This window comes from Condylura cristata, unplaced genomic scaffold (assembly GCF_000260355.1).
Source record: "Condylura cristata isolate star-nosed mole 26May11 unplaced genomic scaffold, ConCri1.0 scaffold00011, whole genome shotgun sequence".
NCBI classification, from domain to species: domain Eukaryota; kingdom Metazoa; phylum Chordata; class Mammalia; order Eulipotyphla; family Talpidae; genus Condylura; species Condylura cristata.
This window is the reverse complement of record NW_004567112.1, coordinates 21,761,309-21,773,759: the sequence shown is the minus strand read 5'-3', so window position 1 is coordinate 21,773,759 and position 12,451 is coordinate 21,761,309. Positions and strand designations below refer to the sequence as shown.

The window sequence follows — 12,451 nt, the reverse complement described above, 5'->3', positions numbered from 1 at the left end:
TCAGACTGGGATGAAACAGAGTTCAAAGAAGGGTGGGACGGCACCGATTGCACTGTGTACTGGTGTGGTGTCAATGTCCTTTGGATCAACCAGAGATTTCAAGGTAAAATGCTGTAAAATGGTGGTCAGAAATAAAAATAGCTCCATTCGGGCCAGGCCTTCTCCAAGACAAACTCTCTTCCCTAAAAAAAGAAAGCTAAGTTAAATGTCCATTGAATTCTCTTTCTAAGCCAACACACAGGGAAACTTAAATAAATATGAAATGAATAAATAAATATAATATTTTTAAAAAGACTAATCAACCTATGGCTTCTTTTATCTACACCAAAACATGGTTTTCTTCACTTTTGTTGGCACATATTTCTGTGCATGTGCTGTGTGAAAACCTTTTCTGTACACCCATGTAGGAATTGCTGTGCTACAGTTTGCCAGTGATGTCTTTCTACACATACACACACTCCACACTCGCCTATCCCAGTTGACATGAGACTTTCCCATCTACTTCAACCTAAGATTCATCAATAAAGGTCCTTCTTCCTACTTAGATAATCTTATCCTTGTCTTGTCCCTGCTTTTAAAAAGATTTCAAGGACTTAGCATTGCGCAGTATACAAAAAAACCATAAACTAACTACAAACCTTCCTAGCTTTGCCCAGTCCCCAAACAAGCTGGTGATTGTAGATATTACCTCAGATTCCAGTCATTGCTCTGCGCAGCATGCTGATAATCCATCCTTCTAGATCTACCTCACATGTCTGTGATGCTCATGCAAAGTTCTTTGGCATGCAAAGGGTATACAATACAATCCCTTATCTGTTTTCTACAACACTCACCAATTTTTTTTTAAAGATTTATTTATGTATACAGAACTGGGGTACAGGCCAGGGCAGGGGCAGTGAGAGGATTCACCAGTGACAGAGTGGGAAGAACAGGCAGAACTGACAAAGCACACTGCTGAGGGGAGCAGCGGGCGGGTCAGGAGATGTTGCTGTGCCATATGGGTCACTCCGGGGCTGGGATCAAACTCATGCAGAAGTGGCTTTAGCTTTATAGTGCTGTGCTTTAACCTGCTGTGTCACCAGGGAGGGCCACATTAATGTTTTTATTGATAATAGAGTCCATTTCACATTTTACATGGTGTCACAATCTGCCTCATTATTATCATAGTAAATATCATGCCCACCAGCACCAGGACAGAGCTGGTCAAGACCAAACTCGGAAGCAAAAGGGGCCTGGATGCAGTTCCTAGAAGCGCCTGCCTCTGTCTCTGAAATGCTGGTGCGGCAGAGCAGAGAGTCCTCCTCAGCACTCCTCCCAGCCAGCCCTCGCGTCTCCCCAGTGCAGGCTGGAGGCCTAGAGCATGAGCTCCTGTGTGTCCATTCCTTGCCCAATGACTAAACCTCATTTCCTCTCATCAACTGTGTGTCTCTGGTGTTGACTTTCAACCAGAGAGCAAGCAGACCTGGCTCTGATAACAGGTCTTCAGTGAGCTTCATTGACTGAACTGGCTTCTCAGGTCAGGTGAAAGAGGTCTTCATGGAAGTACAGTTCCAGGAGGAGCCCTTTGGAACCTCTGGTAGGTTATGGACAGGGAGTGCAGACTCCAGTCCAGTGAGAAGTACCCTGGACCTCAGGACTATGCCTCTGACCACCTACGAAATAACAGTTCACCCAGCCCAGAGAAACGTCTGTGCAAAGCCCTTCGTCATCTCACTTGACCCCTTGTTATATATATGTAAGTTAATGAGGTTTGCTTGCCTGATGAGAAAGCCATGAAGTAGTCACTCTTCTTAAAGTTATTACTTTTATCGAGGAAATGGCCAGGATCAAACTTCTTTGGCTCAGGAAACTCTTTGCCATCATGTAGCACAGAAGTCAGAGAGACTAGTATGCTCGTGCCCTGATAGAAAGGAAAAAGATAAATTGGATGACAAAGAAGTGAGGCTTTCAGAGAAGAAATTTTCTTATCTAATCCTTTCAGTTTACAGATGAGATTGAGCCATTTGCTCCGTGTCACAGAACAAATTCATGACCACGTCTAATAGCCATTAAATCATGCATGCCTGTCAGATCGTGGTGAGAAATACAGGGTTGAAGCCAGAGGCATGGGGGTGAGAGGGTTCACTGGAGACAGAGTGGAGAACAGAAAGGGGGTATTTAGTGAAACACCTGCAAGGGAGCAGGTCTGCACACAAAGGAGGCCCTCTTGTATACTCTGTTTTTGTGGGCTCTCTAACTTGGGGTGCCAGCTTGTACTAGTTATCTGCGGTGATGTCTGGTGTCAGAGGCCCTGGCCTTTGACTCAAATACTTTCTGTGGCCTACTGTGCATTCTGGTTCTTCTGGTTATTGTGGTCAGTCTTATGGCCTGCTATCAGCAGCCACTGCAGCATGAATTTGGGGGTGACCCTCATAACACAGCAGGCCTCTCCTGTCTCAACTACTGTTCCCCTCAACAGGGTATTTCAGTGGACCTGCCTGTTCTGCTCCCCATTCTGTCTCGGCTGGATTTTCTCACCACTACCCCTGCCCTGCACTTCTGGCCTATACCCCAGTTCTTTTGTGTATAAATAAATAAATATTTAAAAAGAAAAGCTAGTGAATTTAGAGACATAGGAATAGGGGAATAGATGAACTGACCAATAGAAAATAACTATAAACTCTGAAATCTCCATACATACACTTGTAGCCAAAAGTTAAGTGGAGAGTAAATTATTATAAAGTACAAGTATTATAAATTATTATAAAATACAAGTGAGAGGAAAAAAAGTTTATCGGACACAGCTTGAGCAACTAAAAGCAAAATCCCTGAGCTGAGCTCCAAGGTCAACTGGAGACGAGCTCAGAGGTAGGAGCACAGGGACAGACACTCAACCCTTCCATTACCTGAGGAAGCCCTCTTTGTACTTCACCTCTGAACTGCTCTGGGACTAGTCAATGACCTTGAGCCAAGTCCACATTTCCATGCTTCTTAACCTATAAATTTACAGGTCGATTGACGAAGTACACTGCTGGGTGGAGCACCCGGCGGGTCAGGAGAGGTCTGCCGCGCCATGTGGGTCACCTCCCCGGCAGGCGGGGATCGAGCTCACGAAGAAGTGGTTTTAGCTTCTTAGTGCTGCGCTTTAACCCGCTGCGCCACCAGGGAGGGCCTCAGCCTATAAAATTTAACTCCTTTGTCCTCAACCTTGGTCCCCCAAGCCTGTGGAACGTGATTCCCTTTCTTAATTGGGGAGGTAGGTTTGAGTCTCTTCCTCCCTCCTTGCCAACTGATTCACGATGACATCGTTGTTGACATCAGGCACCACCTGGTCGCCGGCTGGGTACCTCAGTCTAAACCAAACGCGCAGGCCTTTGCGCCGCGGGCCTCTGTGGCTATCACATGCGGCCCTGAGTGCGGTGGGCGGCGCTGGGAGCAGGGCTGGGGCACGTGCCTGATGGTCGACACCTGCCGTGCTGCCTAAGTGGGCACACCTGGACCTGCAGGCAGGAGCACACCTGCGCAGAGGCGGTGCGCGGTGGAGAACGCTAAGGGAGGATGAGCGACAGCTGCGAGAGGAAGAGGCCCCGAGAAGACGCCAGACAAAGCCCGGAGATTCCGGGGGGCCTGGGCCTCTCGGCGCTCCCCAGCCCCACTCTGCCCTGGTTGCTGGCACCATAGGTAGAGAACCCCAAGGCCTAGTAACAGCAGTGTGAAGCTATGGTAGAGGAGAAAACGCTTGAAAAAAGAAAAGGAACCGACTCCGAGCAGCACAGCACGAGTGAGTAGAGCTGACTGCATGGCCGTGGGCCCGCTGGTGTGGCAGGCACATTCCAGACTCAGGAGATCAACGTCTCGAATTCTACTGTGATAAAGTGACCGGGTTTGTTTTTTTTTTTTAATCAAAGGAAACCTTTTCTTTGAAATCATACTAGGTGTCACATTAGACATTACCCGATGCCCACAAAAAGCCAATTGAAATTTAATTTTTTTATGCATAGAAGCGCTGGGGTACAGGCCAGAGGTGAGGGGAGCGCTGAGAGGATTCAGAGTGGGGAGCAGAATAGGTGAAATACTCTGCTGAGGGGGGAGCAGCAGCCCACCCAGGAGAGGTCTGCAGCGGCTGCGGACAGCTTCCTAGTGCTGCGTCTTAGCTCTGCGCCACAGGGAGAGGCCTTTCTAAAATTTCTTCCGTCATTGTTGCCTTTTGTACAGTTGTCGCTTTCTACAGTAGTCCCGGCCACAGTTCTCCCCCGCCATAGTTCTCCCCGGCGGCAGACTGTGAACTCCCTCCCTGTGTGGGCCCCTACCTTGCTGTAAGCCTCAGATCTATGGTCAGCTTGCTAGTTTTATCTTTTGTTGACCTGAGATGTCTAAAGTGGATCACAGATGAAAACCTCTCACCTTGGGAATATGGAATCCTCTGAAATTGATGTTCTGAGTTACTGCATGGGGCAGGCCGTTGGGTCCCAGGTCAATGAATCTCTGGACCTCGTGCACCAAGGCGTCCACGTAGGGCATGCGGCTCCGGTCCTGCATGCAGGGGCTCCGGTGTCTGCCCACCACGCGCTGGATCTCCTCCTGGGCCTTGGCTGGCAATAAATATGAGAATCAGAATTTGTGTGCAAAGGGAAAGACTTTGTGTTCTTCTTGGACCTGGCGATATGGTGAGGGAAGATGTACAGAGGGGAGTCCTGAGGCGGTGCTAGGGGGAGGAGGAATTTGTGTTTCTTGGGCATATTGGGATCTCATGAAAGACCTAAAAGAGGTATCTATAAACACAGTTGTACTAAAAACTCACTTCTCAGGTCTAATACCTTGCTTTGTGTGCTTTTCTTTAGTGAACTTAGGTGAGGCAGCATTTTGGAGATTCTCTAAAGGCCACGGAGCTGAACCATTTGAGTAGTCAGATTTTAAGTATGTTAAGTTCCAAAGGACAAGAGCTACCTGGCACACAAATGCTAAAGGACTAGAACCATTGGTAAGATGTGTAGTTGACTCAGCACAGAGGAACAAGGAATAAGTTAATTAGACAGTAAAATGTAACAGGTGAGCTGCACTGTTCTATTACTTTATAATTCCTCACAGTAATCCTATATTATTTTGTGCATTTTACAAATGAGAAAACAGACCCTGAGGAGTATTTTGTATTATCCAGGTTTTATGGGGGTATTTCCCATCCTCAAATTTAGAAATTGAGTAAGGTTACAAAAAGGAATTTGTATTCATGAAGCATATTTCCCTTTATCTGCAAAGCTAATAATGCGTAACTTGTAATATGTGACTTAAGTATGACAGGTATTAAAAGAGATTAACTTTTTTCAATAAATGTCAGGAAGTATAATTTTCTCCTTTAAAACAGATGAGGGGGGCTCTCCCTGGTGGTGCAGTAGTTAAAACACCGCACTATGAAGCTCTCAGAAGCCACTGCAAAATGAGTTCAATCCCCAGCCAGGGAGCTGACCCGCATGGCGTGGCAGACCTCTCCTGACCCGTCCGCTGCTCCCCTCAGCAGTGCACTTTGTCCATCTGCCTATTCTGCTCCCCACGTTGTCTCTGGTGAACCCTCTCACCCCCCACACATCTGACCTGTACCCCATAAATAAATAAATCTTTAAAAAAATAAAATAAAAGTAAAACAGAGGGTATGAGGTAGGGAAAGAACCATGTATCTGAGGTCAGATTGAGTAGTCAAAACCTGTGAGAGGTCACATAGCTACTTCCTAATAGACAGAATCCTATGCCACTGTTGTTAGGTCTGTGACTCATTTCTCCAGTACCATGTTGTGACTTTTGCCAAATAGCATTTACTTACTGCCAGAAGAACATATCTTTGTAATGGGATATGGAAAAAACTCTATGGGACTAGACATGAAGGAAAAAAGTGGGCAGATCTCCTGCCTGCCTGTGACTATGCAGGTGCTTCTCTTTTCCTTTTCCTTCCCCTAGTAAACCTGTCCTTTTAAAATTTAAAGCGAGAGGGCCCTGGTGGCACAAGAAGTTAAACTGCAGCACTGCAAGCTAGCCACAAAGTGTGGAGCAGGACAGCAGGTTGACAAAGTACACTGCTGAGGGGATCAGCGGGTGAGACAGTGAAGGAGTTCTATCCCCGCCCCGGTGGTGACCCACATGGCGCAGCAGACCCCTCCTCTCTCGGCCCTGCTCCCCTCAGAGTACCTTGCCTAACTGCCTGGTCTGCCCACCATCTCTGGTGAATCCTCTCACCACCCCTCCACCTCTGGCCTGTACCCCAGTTCTACATGCATACATAAATAAATCTGTAAAAAAAATAAAATAAAATGTGAAGCAAGGGAAAAGAGAAAAAGTTGGGCATTTCAGAGAAGTTTAAAACTTCACCTCAGGTTGAGAGGCTAGAGTTTAAGGTAGTGAGAACACTTACAAAGAGCAGTTAGAAGCTACTTACAAATTCAGAATGCTCTATAGGGGGTTGGGGGGGAAGGGTAATATAAGTAGATGGTGATACAAGAAAGACTCATTGAAAGTGGAGGTGATGGTGAAATTTTGCAGTGCACCCAAGATTTAGAGGACAATGTCTTATACTATTATAATCAACATAGTTGGTTGTTCTCGATCGACTTGAAACAAAACAAACCCTAGAGCTCTGGCTACAGAATTGAGGCTGTGAGACGAGATGGAGACCTGGCCAGAGGGAGAGGGGGACAGAGTGGAGAGGGCACACAGGCTCGTTGTGCAGGATGTAGGGCTCTGGTGGTGGGTGTGGTGTGTTGATTTATCTGAAGAGATGTGGACTTTCTCCCCTAGATCATGTACAGTGCTGTAAACCGACTACCTCAATTAAAAAAAATCTTGGAGCATGAAGGATGGGAAATTATTGGAAAGAATCTATATCAGGTGAAAATAAGGCAGCTGCATCATATCCCACAAATGTTTGAGGGAAGGACTCGTAAATGGCGCCATATAGCCTTGTGTGTAATGGGAAGTATTTAAACAAGTGGGAAAACCTGGTGCTGATGTCAGAGATAAGCTTCATGAGGTTTAATTGTACTAAAATTACCTTAATGCCCCAAAGTGCCAGTAAGGGAAATATTTTCTTGGATGCAGACTCAAGAAAAAAAAAAGAGGACAAAACGGAAAAGTCGGATTTGCAAAAGAAATTATGTTTGCAAGGAAATTTTTTTTATATATAATAGTTTTTTTTTTTTAAAGATTTATTTGTGCATACAGAACTGGGGTACAGGCCAGAGGCTCAGGGGCGGTGAGAGGCTTCACCAGATACAGAGTGGGGAGCAGAACAGGCAGATTGATGAAGTGCACTGCTGAGGGGAGCAGTGGGCAGGTCAGGAGAGGTCTGCCACGCCATGTGGTCACCACCAGGGCAGGCGGGAATCGAACTCCTGCAGAAGTGGCTTTAGATTCTCAGCGCTGTGCTTTAACCCACTGTGCCACCAGGGAGGGCCTATAATAGTTTTTTTTAACATCATTTTGTGCATTTTTTCATCTCAGTTGTAATCCCCATGGGCTTCCCATCACCAAATCACCCTGTGCCATCACCATAGTCCAGTGCATTTCCCTCCCGTCACTGTTGATCCCATGTCCCCACTCCACCCCCATAAAACATCTGTGGTATATGGCTGTTCATTATTATTTTCTCACCTGGTCCATTATATTCCTGCTATGAGTGAAACCATCCGGTCAGTATTTAGGGAAATTTTTTTTACCTAAAACGGTGTATTTGAAAAGATAACATTTTTATTGTGTACACCTTTTTTTTTTTTGAGAGTGAGTCTCTTTGATAGAGAAATACTGTGATTTTTTTGAGTTAATTCTTACATTTCAAATTAACTACAGTAGAAATAATTTTTAATAAAAATATACTTTTCTGGACAAGTGAGTTTTTTTAGAGAAAGAGGAAGGCAAATTCTATCCAGATCTTCAGACAACTGTTTACTGACCTGTACTGACCCACATCAAGGAAAAAAGGGAAAAGCCAGGCTTCTGCCCTTCAAATTTCTGCTGCTGTTTAAACATTTTGTTCTCTTTTGATATTGTTGATATAATCTAATTTGAATGCAGTACATCCAGTGATAGCAAAAATTCCTAGTGTTGCTGCCAATTTCTGCCTGGAATTCCATCCTGCCTGTGGTCATACCTGTGACCTCTGGGTGCTTCAGCAGCAGGAGGATGGCGTATCTCAGGGTGGTGCTCGTGGTCTCTATTCCTGCGCTCAACACATCCCATATGGTAACAATCAAGTTGTCCATGGTAAATTCGGACTTTTTGTCATGTTTTTCCTAGCAACAATGTGTTAGAATTACTTGCCAAAGAAGAAAGCCTTTGAGGTAACATAAATCAATATATCATAATTTGCTTATTTGCAAATTAAATCAGACATTAGAGAAGGCTGTTGCTTCCTTAGGTTAAAGTTAGATAAGTTGCTAGGATTCCTTTGAACAATAAAAATATAATCACTCACGAATTTCCAACAAGTCTATAATTTCTTTCAAACAATTGTTATCAAGTTGTCATTCTCAGTTCTAGCATGTTAGTGATTTTATCATGTCAGTCTCCCAGCCCAGCTTCAGTCCTCCTCATCCCATACGGCATCACCAGCACAGACTCACCAGCAATCACACCCACAACAGATCTTCTCAAGAGAAACTGAACATTTCTTTGCAACTATGATTTCCTGAAACCATCTTGTCCTCTTTGTCCATCTCAGCCAAGGCTTCTTCAAAACCTACTTCAATCTGTGAAGATTTCCTACAGTGTTTCCAATATCAATCCTTCTTGGATCTCCAGCCATTCTTGCATTCCCTTATTTGTCAGTCATGGGAATTAATTTGTGGTCCTTAATCTTGAACTTGTGTGTGCCTCCTAGTTTGAATGTGCATGTCAGTCATTCCCCAATAAGCAGTCAACCTTAACATGGTTAATATAAAAACTTCCAAATTATTCTGGCAGGGAATATCTCAAGACACCCAGTATGGGTTACAAAAGGAAACAATACATCTTTAGGGAGGATTGCTTGTTTTAATATCTCAGTTTTCTCAGTTTTACTGGGAAGAACAAAGCTAATCCATGATTAGCTAATTCATCACCCACAAAGATGAAATAGCAAATGGGGCCACATTGTACCTGTTGCATTTTGATCAGGAAGTAGTCAATAAAATCTCGAGGGTTATTGAGGTCGAGGGTTTCTTGGTGTTCTTTTATCTGGTCCACGATGAACTTTTTTTCCTCCTCAATGTTTTTCAATAACTGGTTATGACTTCCAGGAAAGTAATGCAGGAAAAAAGGGAAAATGTTGCAGAGCTGAAAGAGGAAAGAGTCACTTGTTAACTCCAAATTCTTATAAGTGCCTCTTATATATTAGACATTTTGCTATATGATGAACAGATAAAGATAAATAAGACTTGCTTCCCTCATTTGATTGCACTTAGAATTTGAGGGAGAAAACTAGTAAAATGACCAGAGGCACACTATGTATGCATTACATTGTCAGAATCAATTAAATTCTTAGTATGACAGAAGGAATTCAGGAGCATATCACCTCTTCCCAGGTGAGTTATGGAGGTTCATAGGGGTGGTCAAACAATCGAAGATGCCAACAATAATAGAATCTGAAATCACTGTTTATCCAGTTTACCTACCACTACTACTCCAGAGAGTGGCCTAAAAAGTTTGCAGGGCTCATACACCTTTTTTTGTAATGAAGAAACCTTAACAATAAGGTTAAGGAAATGTCTAAATTATTTTTATTCAGGCGCTTTACATTCTGAGAAATGTGCACATTGCTCTATTGGTCTGGCCGTGGCCAGCCCTGGGTTTCACTCGCTCACCGCAGACAGTCTCTCAGGACACTGTATTCCCTTGGCAGACAAGAGAGCAATCTACTCTGACTGCTAGCTTGTATCAGACGACAGAGCCAGGAAAGCCAGAGTCTAGACCCAGCTCAGCCCTTGCCAGCGTGGCTACTTTTGATGATCTGTTTCAGATCCCTGGGTGACAGTTTTTGTTCTAAAACATAAGTTGAGCACTAGTCCTCAGAAGTCTTTCCTAGATGGAATACATCATAACTTTATAATCAGTATAAAAATTTTAGTTGAACTTTTTTTCTTTTAAAAATTTCTTACATTGTGCATTTTTGTACAGTATTGATGTCTCCCCTCAAGAGTGGTCCCTGTGACCCATCACCATGACCCCTGCGCTCTTTCCACCCTTGATTTGCTACCTTTTCTTCTCCTCCCCTACGTGAAACTTTAGTCATTAATGATTGCAAACATGAAATAGCATTTTTTCGGACAGGGTGCTATAATCAGTACATTCTATTCACTGACCTGTTCATCTGCAGACCTAAACATCAGGGGAAATAATGTTTTTAATTAAAATACCACAATGTATGATACTATCTTTTAATTCATCTTTCTGTGACTATATTCCATATGTCAAATTTCATTTCAACACATTAAGTTAATCTGACAACTTACTAATTGATTATAAATAATGGCTTGATAAACTTTAGCAATTTTGAAATAGGGCAGAGGACTGGAGAAGTAGCATAAAGAATAAATCAGCTAGAAAGTTTCTACTTAAAGAGAACCTTGATCTTACTTGTATCCAGGAGGTGCTTGAAATTCTGAAATTTTCATGTAAAGTGTTTAACAACATTATCAATTTATTGTCATTATATTCAAAACGATTCTGGAAAACAATGGAGCAGATCACATTGCTGGGAGCACAGCCCAGAAGGAAAGTAGGATCACAGGGAGATGCTGAAAACAGAGAAGTTAAACATTACAGCACATGTTTTTTATAAATCTGAAGTTGACTGCTCACTGTGATTGAGTGGAGTTGACTTCTAAGATTTTAAAGTATAAAAACTACTTGGGCTTTCCATAATCAGTGTAAACTGAACACACCTAAACTAAAATTTACTGTCTTTTCTCATACAAAACTGTCTAATGCAGACCAAGTTAGTAATTTCCCCAAGTATTCTATCTATAGCCTTCTCCAAGTAAGAGCCACAAGGTAATTCACATGAAGAATAAATATGAGGTCTTCAAATGCATATTAGAAGGTGTGAAATGTAGTTGTCAAGGGGACACTTCTTCATGGTGCCTAAAGGAAGCTGAACAATGACAGACCATATTTTATGAACATAGTGGAAAAAATGGGTATTTCTTATAGCAGAGAAGAACAGGACCTGGTGGCACAGGGCTTACGTCTCAACACTGAAAGTCTCGCACTATGAAGCTGTCAGCATCCACTGCAGCATGAGTTCAGTCCCCAGCCAGGGAGCGGACCCATATGGCGCGGCAGACCTCTCCTGACTGGCCAGCTGCTCCCCTCAGCAGTGTATTTCAGTCACTCTGCCTATTCTGCTCCCCAATCTGTCTTGGTGAATCCTCTCACCCCCTGCACCCCTTGGATTTATAAAACATAAAACTTAAAAAAAAAAAAGCAGTGAAAGGAATTAAATTCACACATTGGAAACAGGCACCCCCATCTGTAAGATTTTAACTAATTTGAAATAATTATTGTGGGGGTTACATTTTGACTTCTCTACATTCACCCCCAAAATATGAAAATTCAGTTCTTATCACTTCTCCTAGGCCCGCCTTCCAGTGCTAGATATTATATATCAAAAGTCCAATACATGTTCATTGGCACTCTATTGCCTTTTTCAGAAATGTATTCTAGGAAGAAACCAGAATCATGTAAATATTTGTAATATTTGCATTTTATATTAGTATCAGCAAAGACCAGTGTAGCTGGATAATGATACAACATTGATTTAAAAACACATTGGCATTAGTCAAATAGAATATAGTGGTGTTAGTTTTCCTGAAAAATATGTAAGATTGAAGCTAGCAAACCCCATCTTATCATCCTGCTCCTGCTCCGCCCCTGTCTCCTCCACACCCCTCAGCCCTGCATGTGTGCAGGCACACACCCCCATACCCATGTGCACACGGGCGGGTTTGTGCTGCCACAGCTCCCTCCCCCTCACCCCCACACCCCTCTGGGTGAACTGTTATGCAGCCCTGCACTCTAGAAGGACTTGCTATGAGTCTTACTGCTGAAACACTGATGCTCCTTTTTCAGTTTTGAGATATAATTAACATACAAAACTGTATAAGGTGAAGGTACATAGCATGATGAGTTGATATATGCATTTTGTGAAATGTGTGTGATTTTTGTCAAGATTTTTGTCAAGAAGCTCCTAGAGAACTTACGGAAACTTTCAAGGTATCAGGACAAAAAATTAACAGACTGATAACAAAAATCCATATTCTCTTTTTTCCCCCCAATTCTATTTTTTTTTTAAATTTTTTTCTTAAGATTTATTTTTTAAAAGATTTATTTATTTATGCATACAGAACTAGGGTACAGCCCAGAGGTGCAGGGGTGGTGAGAGGCTTCACCAGAGACAGAGTGGGGAGCAGAACAGGCAGATCTACGAAGTACACTGCTGAGGGGAGCAGCGGGG

At 43.3% G+C, this 12,451-nt stretch overlaps 1 protein-coding gene across 2 annotated transcripts in view; it reads right to left on the bottom strand.

Annotated features, from left to right (window-relative positions):
- The window catches only part of LOC101627694 (cytochrome P450 2C21-like), a 19,378-nt gene continuing 6,927 nt past the window's right edge, over positions 1 to 12,451 (bottom strand). For both annotated transcript variants that reach the window (XM_004680599.1, XM_004680600.1), the window contains exons 4-9: positions 10,573 to 10,733; positions 9,097 to 9,273; positions 8,111 to 8,252; positions 4,384 to 4,571; positions 1,759 to 1,900; positions 1 to 182 (exon numbers count right to left, since the gene is read on the bottom strand). In XM_004680599.1, the coding sequence (XP_004680656.1) occupies positions 1 to 182; positions 1,759 to 1,900; positions 4,384 to 4,571; positions 8,111 to 8,252; positions 9,097 to 9,273; positions 10,573 to 10,733 (992 nt within the window). The remainder of the gene's footprint in view (positions 183 to 1,758; positions 1,901 to 4,383; positions 4,572 to 8,110; positions 8,253 to 9,096; positions 9,274 to 10,572; positions 10,734 to 12,451) is intronic.